The 16543-nt window shown below is 55.4% G+C and overlaps 3 protein-coding genes across 12 annotated transcripts; 1 reads left to right on the forward strand and 2 right to left on the reverse strand.

The window, feature by feature from the left end:
- Nucleotides 1–5: 5 nt before the first annotated feature.
- On the reverse strand, nucleotides 6–2078 carry EGFL8 (EGF like domain multiple 8). Of its 2 annotated transcripts, none has more exons than XM_007193903.2 (8): nucleotides 1956–2078; nucleotides 1620–1742; nucleotides 1400–1512; nucleotides 1204–1299; nucleotides 918–1097; nucleotides 748–827; nucleotides 517–670; nucleotides 6–217 (listed from the first exon to the last, which is right to left on the reverse strand). In XM_007193903.2, the coding sequence occupies exons 1-8, from the start codon at nucleotides 2054–2056 to the stop codon at nucleotides 168–170; spliced, it is 897 nt and encodes a 298-aa protein (XP_007193965.1). In that variant the 5' UTR covers nucleotides 2057–2078; the 3' UTR covers nucleotides 6–167. The 2 variants fall into 2 exon arrangements, with proteins under 2 accessions (XP_007193965.1, XP_007193961.1); XM_007193899.3 differs by having other exon boundaries at nucleotides 316–670.
- Nucleotides 1875–11012, reverse strand: PPT2 (palmitoyl-protein thioesterase 2). Of its 9 annotated transcripts, none has more exons than XM_028161803.2 (10): nucleotides 10787–11012; nucleotides 9670–9869; nucleotides 9271–9424; nucleotides 8709–8804; nucleotides 8512–8619; nucleotides 7652–7735; nucleotides 7448–7532; nucleotides 4597–4651; nucleotides 2604–4416; nucleotides 1875–2084 (listed from the first exon to the last, which is right to left on the reverse strand). In XM_028161803.2, exons 1-9 carry the CDS (start codon nucleotides 10794–10796, stop codon nucleotides 4273–4275), a joined length of 936 nt encoding a protein of 311 aa, XP_028017604.2. In that variant the 5' UTR covers nucleotides 10797–11012; the 3' UTR covers nucleotides 1875–2084; nucleotides 2604–4272. The 9 variants fall into 9 exon arrangements, with proteins under 9 accessions (XP_028017604.2, XP_057410066.1, XP_057410061.1 ...); XM_057554083.1 differs by having other exon boundaries at nucleotides 9670–9891; XM_057554078.1 differs by lacking the exon at nucleotides 10787–11012 and adding an exon at nucleotides 10378–10737 and having other exon boundaries at nucleotides 9670–9891.
- Nucleotides 11013–12657: 1645 nt separating this feature from the next.
- On the forward strand, nucleotides 12658–16052 carry PRRT1 (proline rich transmembrane protein 1). The gene is made up of 4 exons (XM_007194046.2): nucleotides 12658–12790; nucleotides 13700–14235; nucleotides 14598–14783; nucleotides 14974–16052. The coding sequence occupies exons 1-4, from the start codon at nucleotides 12772–12774 to the stop codon at nucleotides 15148–15150; spliced, it is 918 nt and encodes a 305-aa protein (XP_007194108.2). The 5' UTR covers nucleotides 12658–12771; the 3' UTR covers nucleotides 15151–16052.
- The last annotated feature ends 491 nt before the right edge of the window (nucleotides 16053–16543 follow it).

Raw genomic sequence — 16543 nt, forward strand, 5'->3', positions numbered from 1 at the left:
CAAGACAACCCGCCTTCCTCCTTTCTTCAGCTTTCCAAAGTTTCCATTGTTCATTGCTCTTTAGTGGCAGATTACCTTATCTGCAGCTCCCCAGCAGGCCAATCCCAGAGGATTAGTGGGTCCAGTTTCTGTATAAATTAGTGGGGCAGGGGCTCTGCATAGGCTCCTTAGCTCCGCCGATTGAGGCCTGGGCCCAGGCTGTTGTCCTCACAGGAGCCTGGTTAATGACAAGGAGACAGGCAGACACATTGACTGTGGGCTTCTTGGAGGCCTGGAGTGGGCCCTGGACACTGAAGGATTGACAGTCTCACTCACCAATAAGTGGAACCACCAAGTTGGAGACAGACCAGGAGAAGGGGTGGTAAAGTGCGGAAATCTGGGGAAGGTATGGGGTGAGTGAGTGGAGGAGCAGAGATTTTGGACAAGAGAAAACTGAGTTGGGAAAAGGTGTCTGGAAGAGCTGGGGGCAGCTGTTGGGAGATGGGGGTCCCCACAGCGAGGGGCATGGGGACTCACAGGCACCTAGCCTCTCCTCCAGCAGCAGAACCTGGTCACTGAGAGACTCAATCCTGTCGCCTCGGCCCCACAGCTCTGCCACCTGTTCGGGCTGCAGCTCTTCTGGGGGCATGGGCAGCACTGCTCGGACCCAGGCCCCAGCCTGACTGGCCCACTACAAAGGAAGAGACACCTCAGGGTGTTGGGGGTGGGGTCTGCCACCCAGACCTGGCCCCAGGCATCTGCACTCACCTGCTCCAGCCGCTCCAGGCGCCCTCGCAGCTCGCGAATCTCCCGCCTCAGGGCACGCTCATCGTGTCCAGCCTCCCGAACTGGGACAAAGGAGCGAGCCGAGCGTGACCACTGCCCTGGCCCTGCCTCTGGTCCGGCCCTCCGCATGCCCCACGCACCCACCCACTCACCGGCCACGCTGAGGATGCTGGCACTGGTTGGGGGCTCTGGGGGCTCTGGGCCCCCTTCTGCGCAAGTGCGCCCGTCCGGGCCCAGCACCAGGCCCCGGGGGCAGCCGCAGGTGAAGCTGCCTGCTGTATTGAAGCATCCGTGCGAGCAGAGAGTGACGCCAGTCCTGCATTCATCCACGTCTAGTTACCGGAAAGAGGAGGGGGCTGAGGGGGGCGGGGCGGAGGGGGGCGCCACGGCGGGTAGGGAGGTCCTGGCGCCACCCCGAGGGAGGGCGAGCCAACTCACCCACGTGACAGTGCTTCCCACCCCAGCCCGGGGCGCACTCGCACCGGTCTGGCCGAACGCAGACGCCTCCGTTCTGGCAGGGCTTGGCGCAGATGGCTGCGGGCGCAGGAAGCGGGGTTCAGAACCGAGCGGAAGGCCTGGCTCTCCAGCCCGGCGGGGCGCACCTCCCCCGAGGCCTGGGAAGACCCAGCCTCACCTTCATCACAGGTGAGCGCCCCGGGATGCCGCTTTTTCCAGCCCTGGCAGCACACGGCGTGGGTCTGCTGTACCTCCCTCCTCACCTCCCGCCAGGCCACATGGTACGTGGTCCTGGAACACAGCGCCGGGCTCTGGACATTGGCATATGGGTCCTGGTCCCGGTTTTGGGGGTTCGTTCCTCTTGAGAGACCCCAGAGCCCAGGCTCCCCACCCCTCACCTGTAGGTGCTGCAGACACGCCTTCCAGAGCACAGAGTCAAGTAGGGCTTATATACGGGTTGGCTGTAGGACTCGTTGTAACGGAGTGGGACCACCAGCGTCTGCTTGGAGCAGACCCCCTGACTGCACCCATGCGGGGGAAAGTGAGAGGCATTGAGTGGGCCAGGCCCTGGGGAGCCAGGAGCCCCACTTCCCTTCAGGCTCCACTGAGGCCCCACCCTCCCTAAAAATGACAGCCTCCCGGCCATTCTAAACTTTGTTTTGCCACCTGTGAAGCCCCACCCCCAGCAGGTTTCATGAAGACCTCACCCCTGGCCCTGCCCCCTCTGTTATCACCTCTCTTTGAGGGATCCACCCTTGGCCCCCTCGCCCGTCATCAGTAGCAGGAGGAATGAGAGTCCGCCTAAGACAGTGCACAGCTCAGCCCTGGACCCCATGTTTCTCCTTGACTTCAGACTCTGCCAGCTGCAGGCAAGAAGAGGTTAATGGAGGCCCTTCCCCTCTCCTGTTAACTTCTCCAGTTCCAGCCCTTCCAAGAGCAGTCTGCTGGTGCCCTTTAAGTGGGGCAGGACATTCATTTGCACGCTTGCACTAGCCACCAGGATTGTCTACACCTGCAGGTACATTTAACTAACACCCCCCTTCCTTTAGCACATCATGGTCCATGCGGCCACCATACAAGCTCACAGCCCGACACACTCCCTCCACCTCCCCTCATGACCCTCCTGTCTCTGACATGCCCTCTTCCATCCTAATCCTCCTACCTTCAAAATATCAGATATGCACCATTACACCCCTTTACACCTTGTACACACCCACACACCTGGAAACCCCACCTTAAACACATTCCTGCTACCCTCACGCACCCACACCACCACATACACCCTGGACCCACTCCCCTCACTCAGACAACACACCCAACTCACACTCACTCTAAGACTCTGAGTGACCCCCACTCTTTCCCCATTGACGTTCTCTCCCCACCTGTCTTTCCCCCTCTCCTGGAGACTTCAGGCCACCAGCCTCAGAAGCAGCAGCTCAGACTGGTGGGCGGGCTGGGCGGGCTGCAAAGGAGAGGAGAGGCGGGCCAGACAGAGCCCTCCCATTCCTGCCCCCTCCCACAAGCCTCCTCCACAGCGGGAGCTTGGTCAGTTCAGTGGGGTCCAGATCCCACTACCTTCACCCCCCCCCCAGCCAAGCAAAGGGCCCCTTAGAAGTCTCTTCTCAACCCTATGAGGCCCCCTATTTTTGGAACTCCCCCAAATCAGCAGAGACTACTAGCTTTAAACACCAGCAGTACCCCTGGCCCTTGCCCTCCACACTTCAACCCAACACAGACTAGGGAAGAGCTGAGGGGCAGGAAAAGGCAGAGCTGGCAGAGAACTAAGTGCGGTCAAGTCATGGGAGAAAAGGCAAGATCAGATGAGGAGAGAAAGAAGGGTGTGGTGGGGACTGTCCAGGGCAGTAAAGGGAAAATTGCCCCCATTTCTTGATGACATTTGTTAGGGCCTGGTGGGGGGTATGCAAAGTTGAGTCAGCCACCGCCCCCCATGCCAGAGCAGACAGGGCCTTATTGTCTCCACCAAGATTCCTTCTTTCGAGGAAGAGGAGGCTCATTGTCCAGCCCCTCACCCAGCTCTGGCCCACAAAGTTCAAAAAGGGGCACCACAAATGCCCACCCTGACCCTTAGCCCCCTCGTCTAGCCTGGGGGTGGCTGGTGCATTCCACCCATGAGGCTGGGGCCCAAACCACTAGAGCCCTGGGCTCAGCCCCCCAATCACAGGCTGGGACAGGAAGAGAATTGTCCTCAGCAGGAAAGAACCCGCAGAGAATCAGGAACCCACACAGAATGGGCATTGAGAGAGCGGAAACACCAAGGGGGTCCCACCCCAGACCAGGCATCCGGGCACCCGAGCCTCAGGCTCTCCATCCCCACCCTCCTTGGGGAGCCAGGTCTCCCTCACCTGGAAATGAGTCAAGCCAAACTGAGTAAATGGAACTTTATTTCCATAAATACAGGGGTAACACCCATTCAAGGGTAGCTAAAAGAGGGGCTGGAGCCTCAAAGAAACTGGGCTCCCCAAGGGCACCCCAATACTGAACATAGGGACTGGGGGATCCCCAAACCTGAGATGGGCCTCACAGGCCACAGATATTCCCCAACACTGACACTTCAAGAACGGAAATGTCCCCATAGGGGAGCCTCGGAACCCCACTCTCATGGGTGGTCCTTCCTGGGGGTTGGGAGGGCTCACAACAGGGGAGTTCAGACGAACAGCGAACATGGGGAAAACAGAAGCTAAAAATGTCCTGAGTGGCCTGGAAGGAGACCCCTGTGGTGGGCAGGGGCTGGGTCCTCCGTCTCCAGCCAGAGACGCAGAGCAGCAGTAGGAGCAGCCATGAGTTAACCCGCTTTCTCACTCGCCACGCTTGGCCTTAAGAGGATGGGAGAGCTCGGAGCAAGCCCCAGACGAGAGGACACGAGATGGCGGAAACCAGGATTTGTCGTTCACAGAGGAGCGGAGGAAGGGGCCCTGGGAGCCCTGGTTGGTGGGGGCAGTGGGGGAGCAATGAGGTGGTCACGGGCACACCAGGGCCTGACATCCAAGGCTACCACTTGGTCTCCGGGCTGGGGGGTTCCTGAGGGATCCCTCAGGAGAGCCAAGGTTCAATGCAGGTCTCATAAAGGGTACGGTTGGAGTGCCAGGCCGTGTGGGAGATCCCAGCCATTGGACACCTCACTATGGCCCCCCGAGCCAGGAGAGTCTTCAACCCAAAAGAATCCCGCAGATAAACCTTCAAGGTGGCCAAAGGGGCATGGAAGAAAGACATAGGGAGGACAAAGTAAGTTCCTGCTGGTGTCCCAGACCCCCTCCCCACAGGGTGAACCTTTCAACTCCCGTGTCAGTGGCAGAGAGAGCCACAGACAGCTGGGACAGTGCGCGCAGAAAGGGAAAGTAATTCCAATGAACTCACCAGTTGCTCCTCCATCTCCAAGACCGTCTCATTTGCATCATAGAAACCAAAGAAGCTACAAAAAGATTGGGGGGTAAGGGGGAGGTTATCAGGAGAGCTGGAGAAAATCAAGGTGGGCTAGGGTCCTTCAGGAACTCATGGCCTGTTGAGGACACAAGCAGCAAGGAGGACACTCAAAATACCAATATTTAACTGGGTATCATGTACCTCATGAGGTGATGCACTGAGGGTACAGCATCACTTCTGCAGAATTCCCATCAAAAATGCATAATCTGAATCTAATCATGAGGAAATAGCCAACAAACCCAAACTGAGGGACATTCTATAAAATAGATGGCTCGTACGCTTCAAAAATATCAAGGTCGTGTACAAAGACCAAGGAAGTATTCCAGATTAAAAGAGACTAAAGAGACATGACAACTAAATGCAACACGGGATCCTGGGTTGGATCTTGCACTGGATTTTTTTCTGTAAGGACAATTGGGAAAATTTGGATAAGGTCTACAGAGTACTGTATCAATGTTAATTTCCCGATTTTGATCATTGTATTGTGGATATGTAAAAGAATGTCCTGTACATAGAAAATAGACACTGACATACTGAAGTTTTCAAGGGTGAAGAGATATGCAACCTGCTCTCAAATGGTTCACACACATACTCTGTACATATATATGTGTGTATATATATATATGGAGAGAGAAAGGATGCTAATGTAAACTCAGTAAGATGTTAACATTTGGGAAATCTAGGTGAAGAGGATACAAGATTGCTTTGTACCACTTTGGTAATTTCTTGAGTATGAAATTATTTCAAAATAAAAAGTTCTTAATTATTTTAAAATTAAGAATATTTAACTGGCATGGGCACTGAGTGGACACAGGCCATAAATAACTGAACAAATGTCAATATGGGCTATGGGAGCAAAGAGGAGAGGCTACTACCCTAGTTTTAGAGCATCAACAAAGGCTTCCCAGCGATTACCCTGGACTAAGGAAGGCTGTCCCAGGCAAATGGAACAGCAAGAGCAGCACAGAGGTAAGGCACAGCTGGGTGCGTGGGGTGCTGGGTTGGAGGCCTGGAGGCCTTGTTGAAGGGCTGGATTTCATACGGTAGGAAAGCAGTAGGGGCACAAAGACCTGGATTTAAACTCTGGCTCTGCCACACACTCCCCACTGTGTGTGGTTGATCATGTTGCTTATCTTCTTTGCCCTGTATAAGAATACCTCCTTTGTAGAGAGGAAGCAAAACATTGTGGTTAAGTCAGACAGCCTGACTTGACCACTTAGTAACTCTATGAATGTAGGCAGGTTATTTAATCTCTTTGTACTTAAGTTTCCTTATATGTCAAAAGAGGATAATAGTAATTACCCTATAGGGTTGTTGTGAGAATTAAATGAGCTTTATTTGAAAAGTACTTAGAATAATGCTTTGGGACATAAAAGGTGCTATATAACCTTGAGCCATTATTATCTTCACAGGATAGTTTGAAATGAGATAAAAATAAATCCCATCTCTAACTATTATAAGGCATGTTACTCATTCACTTAAAACCTTCCAATGTGTTCAATGTGTCTCATTCAGAATTTTCAAAAATCAAGGGCCATGGTTGCCAGGGGCCAGGGAGTGGCAGGGATGAGGGAGTTACCATTCTTTAAAGGGTATGGGGTTTCAATTTGAAGAAAAAAAAGGTTCTGGAGATAAATAGTGGTGATGCTTACACAAGAATGTGAATGGACTTGATGCCACCGAACTATACACTTAAAAATGGTAAAATTTTATGTTGTGTATATTTCAGGGAAAAAAGGGGGGGCTTACTTTGCCCCACAAAGGCTTTCTGTAACTGGCTCCCTGCTACCTCTTTCACCTCCTCTCCCACCCTCTCCGTAGCTCCCTGCACTGTAGCCATATGGGCCTCTTTATTCCTCAGACATGCCCCAGGGCCTTTGCAGGTGCTACTCCTCTCCCCTGGGTTGTTCTTCCCCCAGTTTGATCACAACTCTTTCCCTCACTTCCTTCAGTCTCTGCTCAAATGGCAACTCTTCCAGAAGGACTTCTCTGGCCACCAGCTAATATAGGCCCTGGCCATCCTCTAATCCCTTCCCCTGCCTTATTTTATCCGCACTTGGCATATAGATTTACATTTATTGTCTGTCTCCCCCACAAGAATGTAAGCTACATAACACCATGGACTTCTCTTTCATTTACTACTGCATCCCCAGGACCCAGAACAGTGCCTAGGCACACAGAGTATTTGTTGAGTGACTAAAGTAGATCAGGTGACATTTCAGATCACTCATGATGATCAAAGGCAGGCACATAGTGCCATGAAGCCATGGATTTTCCTGAGGAATAGGATAGAGGGGACGAGGCTGGAGGCCATTACAGTAGTCCAGGTAAGTAAAAGAGGTGGTAGGAAATGTGATTACATGGCATATGGAACTATATACACGTACCAATGTCATAGTCCTGGTTTTGATATTGTGCTATAGTTACATAGGATGCAACCATTGGGGGGAACTGGGTGAAGGATACACGGGACCTCTCTAAACTATCTTTGCAGCTTCCTATGAATCTGTAAATATTTCAAAGTTAAAAGTTTTTACAAAGGGGGGTTGGTAGGGATGGAGAGCAAGCAGACTCTACCTAGTAGAGTCAGCAGGGCTTAGTGACTGGCTACATATAAGAGGCTAGGAGATGACTCCCAGGTTTTGGTCTTGGGTGACAAGATGAATGGAGGGTAGGGGTATTAACTGAACAGTGGAAGGAGCAGGCCAGTTTTAGAAATGAGATAAAGATTGGTGGGGGCTGGGATGTCCTTAGCCAATCTTCAGGCCACACAGTCCCTTATTACCTGGACTGCCAGGGGGTAATGACACCATCATCAGGGCCCCCAATCAGCACCAGGCGGCCCACACGAAGAAAGTTCTTCCGCCAAGCTGCAGGGTGGGAAGAAGAGAGCCTGAGTCAGTCACAGGGGTCAGGCCAGGTTGGAGAGGGGAACACAGGGGGTCAGAGAAGCAGAAAATGGGACCAGGGTAGGAGCCTGGGGTCTTACCAGTGGCATTGGGATGGTCTCTTTCCCCATTGATCAGGGCCAGGAAGCTGCTGGCATTGAGGTACAAGTCATCATGGTGGGGGTCTGGGTACAAACAGCAGTTAGAAAGGTTGTCAGAGAAGCAGGGAGAAGAGGCAAGACCAGAGGCTGGAAGACCAATCAGGAGGCTAAAGTAATAGACAAGGTGAATAGTAATATAATAGTAGCCATAATTGTAAACATAATAGCAAACATCTTTTTCTAACACCTACTATGAGCCAGATACTGTTCCAAGTACATTACATTCATTAATTTATTTAATCCTCATAACCACCCTATAAGGTATGTACTATATCATTATACAGATGAGGAAAATTGAGTCACAGAAATGTTGAGTAACTTGCCCAAAGTCATGCCGCAGGGCCAGGCTTCAAACCCAAGCAGTCTGGACCCAGCAGCATCCATGGTCTTAAAAACTATACCAGGCGTTTGCAAACTATGACTCATTAGCCAAATCCAGTTCACTGCTTGTTTCTGTAAATAAATTTTATCGCCAACACAGACACACTCATTCATTTACATACAATATATGGCTGCTTTCACATGACTGTGGCAGAACTGAGTGGTTGTGACAGAGACTGTACGGCCTGCAAAACCCAAAATATTTACTATCTGGCCCTTTAAGGATACAGTCGGCCAACCCCTGCAGCAGGCTATACTCTCTAAGGCAAATAAGGTGATAAACGTAAAGCATTTTGAACAATGCCTGTTCACATAGTAAGTGCTCAGTAACGGTTGGTTATGGTAGAGGTGGGAGCAGCAGGCCCTATCCTCCAGGATGCCCTTTCCATGGAGGCCCCAGTTTGGCAGGTCCTACTCACCATGCCAGTAGTTGCAGATGGAGAATTCCTGGCCCCAGGGGCTATAGCAGATGCGGTAGAGGTTAGACCTCATGGAGGTGGGGAACAGCCACTTCAAATAGTCCGTGTCTGGCAAGAGAACAGCAGTGCCAGGTGGCTCCAAACTTGTGCCCTCAAGACTCAGGGCCCCCCCTATGGAGCCCACAGTGCCCACTCACCTCCATACTGTCCCATCTGTGGAGAGGAAAGAGAGATGAAAGAATCCACATTGTGTTCATCCATCACAGACAGCAGTGCCCGGCATACCAGGCCCCCTGCAGGCAGAACACCACATTGGGCAGGGACTTAGGGACAGCCGGGCCAACATTGCCCCCCGTCCGCACCCCACACACACACAGTGTACCTAAAGGAAACTGAGGCCCAGAGAAGGCACACACCTTGTGTCAAAACATCCACGTCATGTAAGTGACAGAGCCAGAATTCGATACTGGGTGTCCCGACTAACTGTAGGGTGCTTTTTACTGTCCCACTACCTTTTGTGTCCAAGAACCATGGGTAATGGGCAAAGAAAGGGGCAGCAGTGCAGGGAGCCTCCCTCCCACTCAGGACACACACAGAGGTAAGACCCAGGTACTGAGGGAAGTCAGGAAAGGAGGGCTCAAGTATCAGGGCTCTGGCTGAAGCAATGTGGCTCAAAAAAGGGAACACTAGGCAGTGTCCCTCAGATAAGGATCAAGCCTCAGATAGGGCTTAGGAGCTGGGGTGGGGGAGGGTGCCTACCCTGCGAGTAGCAGATGAGATGCACCCCTTGAGGGGCCTTTGCCATGATGGGGGCCACAGCCTCTCGGAACCCTTGCACCTGTTCCCACAGGGGCCGCAAACTCTCTCTCCCATCGAAGAGATCGAGCACTGTCACCACAGTCCCAGGGTGTGTCTGTGGGAAGCGGGCAATGCCCCAACCGGGGATGGACGATGAAGCCCCTCCACACCGCCCCCTGGCCAGCGCCCACATGCCTACTGTGCCCTGCTAGAACCAAGGATCTCTCGTCCCCAGACTTTCCCCACGCCAGTACCAGCTCCCCGAGGAAGTTGGCAGGCCCAGTATTCTGTTCCCCACTCTCCTTCCCCAGCCTCTGAAGACGCCACCAACGCCCCACAACCGTGGGTCCCCTGCCAGACCTCGTTGATGTATTCCAGCAGGTGGCGGAAGCTGTACGAGCTGTCAAAGAGCCCATGCACCACGATGACCGGCTTGTAGGAAGCCCGATGGGGCGCGGGGGTTGCGGGCAGCAGCAGCAGCAGCAGCAGCAGGAATGGCAACAGGAGCAGGAACCCCGCCGGGGGGAGCCGCAGCCCCGGGAGCCCCAGCATGCTCCCGCCTGAGAAGGGGGCGATGAGGGCCTGTGAGAGAGATGACAACACCCCCTGCCTTCCGAACAGACGCCGGCAATCAAGCCTCCCCTGCCCGTTCCCACACCAGGTCCTTGTCACAAAATATCCTACTTTTACTCTAGTCCTCTCCCCACAAACACACCCCCCAACCACATTGTAGACGCACTGACGCTCACCCAAGCCCTGTCCCTAACTCAGCGGGGACTCTGTCCCCAGGCCAGCATCTTCCTAATGCATCATCCCAGCCATGCAAGACCGGGGTTTTGCAAGAAAGACCCCTGAGCAGCAGCGCAGGACCCCTGGAGAGTGCAAACTCCCACCAGGCCTGGGTCCGTGAGCCTCGCTCTGCCCGCTGTTTACTTCCCTGCAGCTTGGAACCCACGTGGGGGAGGGGAAGGGTGTAAGGAGAACGCGCGCAGGGGAATGACCGGATGGGAGAGGGGAGGCTGCTCAGGGTCGCACTCAGCCGTCACGTCCGGGGCTTTCCCTACCAACCGTGCCAGTGTCCCCCGCAACGCAGGCCGGAGACTGGAGGGGCAATGGAACAATCCATTGCGCCCAAAGAGCGGGGGAGGAAATAGGTGGAGCGATCCATTTAGACCGGCGGGGAGAGGCAGAAGCAGCAAACATGTCCTGGGAATTGAGAGACTGCCTCTTCAGTCCCTGCGGCAGCAGCGACCCAAGGGTCCCATTTCCCGGCCTTGATTCGCCCTACTTCCCAATTCAGGCGTCCGGCTCCGCAACGGAACACGGAGTTCTCTTTCCCCAGGGAGGCGCTGGGAGAACAGACTGGGGAAAGGCAGTCCTTCGCATTTCGTCGTCCGTCTGATGAGGGCTGAAGGTAGCCCAGGCGGACCCTACTCCTAAGCCCCTCCCTCCCGCCCGCGCCGGATCTGCGTCTTACAACTCTTCATCCTGAAGTGCGTGTAGTGCCCTTGTCTCCAGAGTCACGAAGAGCCCTCGAGGCCCCTCGAGGTAAAAGTGCAGCTTGGCCCAGTTTCTTCTGCCCTACTCTACTCCGGGGCCCATCTGTGACACACACACCCCGCCCCACAGAGGCGGAGGGCTCCTAGGGCAGCGCTGACTCGGGCTCCTTTGCTTTCGGATGAGTCTTTCCACCAGAGCGACTCCACAACCCCGCCCTGAACTTGGAACTCCTTGTGGGCGGCTCCTTACTCAGACCTTCCCACCCGGTCTGGACTTCTGAACTCCAGGCGTCCCGCACCTCTCCACCTGTGACCCCTACCGATACCCAGGTGCCCGGGTTAGGGCTTTTACTTAGCATTTAAAGACGTTTCCCTTGATTTAAAAAATAAAAAAAAAATCGCAGCTTCTCTGAATTCCTCTCTCTATTCACAAGGTCTTTGCCAGTCTAAGTCTCTCCCAATAAAACCAACTTTCGCCCCGAGTTGTGTAGAGGATGGGGTGGCGGTAGTGGGTTAGGGGCTCACGCGAACGCCTTAGAAGCCAGAGTGAGCGGTATGGGGCTGTGATCTAAATCTCTGGGGCCTGGGAATCGCCCTGGCAAGCGCCTCTCTTACAGCTCTGTAGTTTCTGCCTGGAGTCGGAGGGGAAGGACAGAGCTCCGGAGAGCGACTGCCTCAGACGGGGGCCGGGAAGTACTAGTCTAAAGCGGGAAGGTGGGGTGGGTAATAATGACTCCCAGTTACGTTTTTGCAAAAAGCCCAACTCTGGTCAATCTTGGCTGACTGCTGATCTTCAGCCCCCATCCCCACGTACAAGCTCCCAAGTTACAATAAGCAAAATAAAAAGACTGCAGTTACTGCTGTGCCCCCAGGTCGACTCAGGCAATGGCGCTGCGTCTTGGCGGGGGTGGTGGGTGGGTGGGATTTCAGGAATGGATCTGAACACTGAGGGCCCTGGAAACCCTAAGAAGCCCAATAAGTAAAGGGGGGAAGGGGGACCGAGCACGTATTCCCAAACCGAGCTGTCAGCAATGAGCAGTTGATCCATCCCCTCCTCCCAGCGGGCTTCAGCTCCTTCATCCTGGAGAGGAAAGGTATCTATATATCCCCCAAGCTTCCTCTTCGTCCTACCCTGCAACCCCCAGCCCCCAACACACCACAGGCCTCTTACCTCTGAACTGCTATAGACCAGAGCCTCTCACATTACCTCTCGATTCATCCCAGGCCAGGGTGGCAGGTCGAGGTCATAACCCTAGGAACTTTTCAGGCCATGGCCGGCCTCAACTCTGCACACGGTTTTCTCTCTCTATTTTGTTTTGTTTTGTTTTGTTGTTTGTTGTTTGTTTGTTTTTGTTTTTGCAGTTCTCTCTCATACAGTCATCTCTCCTACAGGGGGAAAACTAAGAGCCAAGGATTTGGGAGAAGATCCTGAGATCTTACAGGGACTCTGAGGGAAGCTGAGGAGGGGGAGGCCTGACTGGGGTGAACAAGATCCAGAGGGAACTGGGGTATTGAATCCACTGAGCACCTGCTCGCTGCCTCCCACAATATAATCACTACGGCCAGTCTTGGAGGGGAAGACTCTAGAGAGTTCTTTCTCCCTCCTTCCTTCCCTTAGTACCACCCGCCTTGCCTGGTCTTGCTTGCCTCCCAGTTTCCATGACAACTCCAAAGGAGCCCAAACTGGGGGCTTGAATGCCGGGGTGAGAGGAGGCGAGATGTAGTCCAAAAGCGGAGAGAGACCGAGTGGGGATACGTCTGGAGGTTTCCCCCTCCCTCGCCTCGGTCCCTTTAAGCTCCCCCCCTCCCTGCTTTCCCTCCGCCCCCCGCCGCCACAGTCTTCATCTCTCCATCTCTGCGCTGCTGCCGGCTGCGCAATCTGCGCACCCAGACTCCGGTGCTAGCCAGGGACCCTGACTCCAGACTCCGGTTGCACGGATCCTGTCCCAGCGAGACAGCAGGCATGTCATCCGAAAAGTCAGGTAGAAAACAACAACAAAACCTCCAGCCCTCTCCAGTGTCTCCTGACTCTCCCCCCCCCACCTCCCTTACCCCTCCCTAGCGGTTGGTTCTGTTTCATTCCCCTTGTATCCAGCTCTCCACACCCCGACCCCCAAACCCCCTCCTCTTTTTATATCCCTCCCTTCTCTTCCTTTCCTCCTGCCAGTCTCAGCCTCAGTCCCTTGCCAACAACATGGGTTAGGGGGGCAGGTTGAGAGGGTGAGGGAAGTACAAGAGTGGAGTAGCATCAGCCAGGTACTGCATGGGTAGCATCATTGCAAGTGACAGATGGACAGATGACACTGGCTCGCATGGAGACATCCAATGGGGAAATATGGAGAGATGATCAGATGGGGCTTGCCAGGGGAGTAAAATCCAGAGGACCCTTCTTTAATCTGTCCTAAAAGTGGTACTGAGACTCCCAAAGAGACTAGGGAGCCCCCTCCCCACTGAAGGAAGGGCAGAGAGGAACACGTTATCCTACATGTGTTTATACAACTGTTGAACTGAGCACATGTTAACACAATGTTGCATGTCTACACACGTGCACACACAGGGCTAGCTCGCATAGGCTAGCCCAAAGGCAGCCATAAGCCAAGGAGCATATGAGTTTGGGTCTGCAGGTTAAAGCTGTGTGCCCATTGCTGAAGAAGGGAGAGGAGCAGAAGAGAGTTATGACCTCAAAACTAGATTGAAAAGCGGGGGCGGGGGGGGGGCTGATGGCCTAGATACAACCTCTCTGCTGCCCCAAGAATGAGAGATGGCTTCTCACCCATCTCCTCTCTGTCTCTCCCATTATCTTCCTCCATCCCTGACCCTCTGTGTCTCCCCCTGCCCCTCCTTATCTCGTCTGTCTTATCTCTCCCCACACCTCTGCTCACCGCCCCCAGGCCTCCCAGACTCAGTCCCTCACACCTCTCCACCACCCTACAATGCCCCCCAGCCCCCGGCCGAACCTCCCGCCCCGCCCCCACAGACAGCCCCTTCCTCGCACCATCACCACCACCACCACTACCACCAGTCTGGCACCGCCACCCTCCCGCGCTTAGGGGCAGGGGGCCTGGCTTCCGGGGCCGCCGCTCAGCGCGGTCCCTCGTCCTCCGCCACCTTGCCGAGGCCTCCACATCACATCCCGCCCGGCCCGGCCGCTGGGGTACCCCCACCCGGCTGCGCTACCTTGCCCCGCATGCCACCCGACCCTTACCTGCAGGAGACTCGCTTCGAAGGCCCACTACCCCCGCCGCCGCCCGCCGCCGCCGCCCCGCCCCCGCCGGCGCCCGCTCACACTGCCCAGGCCCCGGGCTTCGTGGTGCCCACGCACACTGGAGCGGTAGGCACGCTGCCACTGGGGGGCTACGTAGCCCCCGGTTACCCCTTACAGCTGCAGCCTTGCACTGCCTACGTGCCAGTCTACCCGGTGGGCGCGGTGAGTACGGCGCGGACAGGGGCCTGGGGGGAGTGCGGGATGGAACAGGACCTGGAATTGGGGACACACTGGGGGCTGGTGGGATAGAGAAACAGGGCCAGGGGACCAGGCGGCGTTCTGGGGCCAAGGGAGAGGAGAGACTAAGGGAAAGCCTGGGAATGGGGGGGGGGGGGGACGGGGGGGAGGGAGTGGTCTGGTGGTCGGCTGGAGTCAAAGATCAAGGCCTGGCAGGGGAAACAGCCTAAAAGTCCAGAGGAGGTTTGAAAGAAGGAAACAACCCTCTTTCTCTGCCAGACGTGGAAAGTTGGTGGGCTCAAGGAGGGTAAGAGTGACGTCCTCTCCCCACAACCTTCCTTCCACAGCCCTATGCCGGCGGGACCCCGGGGGGAACGGGAGTAACCTCCACGCTCCCCCCGCCGCCCCAAGGCCCAGGGCTGGCCCTGCTGGAGCCGAGGCGCCCGCCCCATGACTACATGCCCATCGCGGTGCTGACCACCATCTGCTGCTTCTGGCCTACGGGCATCATTGCCATCTTCAAGGCAGTGCAGGTGTGTGGCGGGGGGGGGGCGGGGGTAGGGTGGGGGAGGGAATGGAGGCGGAGTATGGAGAGGAGGGCTCACTGGGTCTTTCTTAGTCCCAGGGAGTGTTGGACGTTTTGGGGAGCACCTTAGAGGGAGGCTGAGGCGTGCGGCCGAGGTAGCAGCTCTCTGATCTGCTCTCCCCCAACCTCCCCCGCAGGTGCGCACGGCCTTGGCCCGCGGAGACATGGTGTCAGCCGAGATCGCTTCACGCGAGGCCCGGAACTTCTCCTTCATCTCCCTGGCCGTGGGCATAGCAGCCATGGTGCTCTGTACCATCCTCACCGTAGTCATCATCATTGCTGCACAGCACCACGAGAACTATTGGGATCCGTAAGGACGCCTACGGCCCGGCCCCACTCTGCGCCCCTCGACCTCCCAAGCGCGTTTTGCCGTCAAGCCGCGGATCCAGCGGGCGCCCTGCACACCCGCTTCTGGGGCCACCGGACTTGGTTACATCCTAAACTAGGCCTCTACGGAAACTCTCGCCTTGCGAGCACGCTCCGAATCCAGTTCCTCAGGAACCCCACCCAAACCCACACTAACAGGGACGCCGCTTCCTGGGATTCCGGCCAAATGCCGGACCCCTCAGTCGCTCCTGGCCCCCACCCCCTCTAAATACAGCGCCCCCAGCCGAACTCCCTCGGTCACTGCTCCCCAGCCTGGAAACTTTTCCCTAAAGCCCCGCCTCCTGTATAGGCTCCGCCCCGGCTCTGATAAAGCCCCGCCTCCAGGTCGGCAGGCTCCGCCTTCTTTTCTTCCCTGCGGGGTGATTCAGTCCGGTGATTGGGTTTGTGGCGCCAGGCCTCGCCCGCTTACTGACAGACTCCTCCCCTTCGCCCGGCGCGAGAGCCGAGCCCCAGGGTAGCCACGCCCCCACGCTCACTCTCATTTTTGCGAGTACAGTTCCGTTTCTCCTCCACCTCACCCCCGCCTCTTTTCTTGCTAATCCCGGAACCTCTGTCTACTTTTGAATTTTTTGGAATGAGATTTGGGAGGTTACCGGTTTCAGAACCTTCACCGTGGGATGAAGATTACGTCCCCGTTCTCTGTAAATACTCCCTTCCTCCTATCCCAACTCCTGGGCAGCCGGGCAGAAGGGAACCTAGGGTACAAACCTTCCAGTGTCCGGAGGGAGCCGGTCCCTCCCCGTCCCCTCGGTAGTCCTCACCTTGTTCTGATCTGTGTGTGAGTGTGTGTGTGAATTTCTGAAAGCCAATATTAAATAGATTAAGTGGATTTATCACCCGCAACTCCGAAGACTGCAGCCTTGCAAAGACCCTGCTTTTTTGGTTTCCCCTTTCACCTTTCCTCATCTCCCCTTCTGGGGGCGTGGGGAAGGTGGGGGAAGAAAACTGACAGAGACAAAAGTGAGAGGAGACAGATTCCCAGGACACCAGAGAGACAAACACAAATACGGGGGAAAGGGGCCTCCCTGGGAATCCTACTGGGGAAGACCTTGGGATCCATCGTTGGTAGGGATTTCTTTACCCAGCACACCTTTTCCACTCCCTACCAGACTGGGCTTAAGGCTTTGGAGAGGGAAGATTTACAAGCAGACCCAGGGATCTATCCCCAGAACTCCAGGAAGTCAGGAGGAAAGAAGGCAGACCATTCTGAAAAAGATGGCCAGGGATAAGGTGGCATGGGGCAGGGAAAAGATGCCAGCTGCCCACAGCTGTTCCTGCTTGCAGGCTTAAGGGTGGCAGACAACTTGGATTAGCCCTACT

The sequence above is a fragment of the Balaenoptera acutorostrata genome, chromosome 10 (assembly GCF_949987535.1).
Source record: "Balaenoptera acutorostrata chromosome 10, mBalAcu1.1, whole genome shotgun sequence".
Taxonomy (NCBI): Eukaryota; Metazoa; Chordata; class Mammalia; order Artiodactyla; family Balaenopteridae; genus Balaenoptera; species Balaenoptera acutorostrata.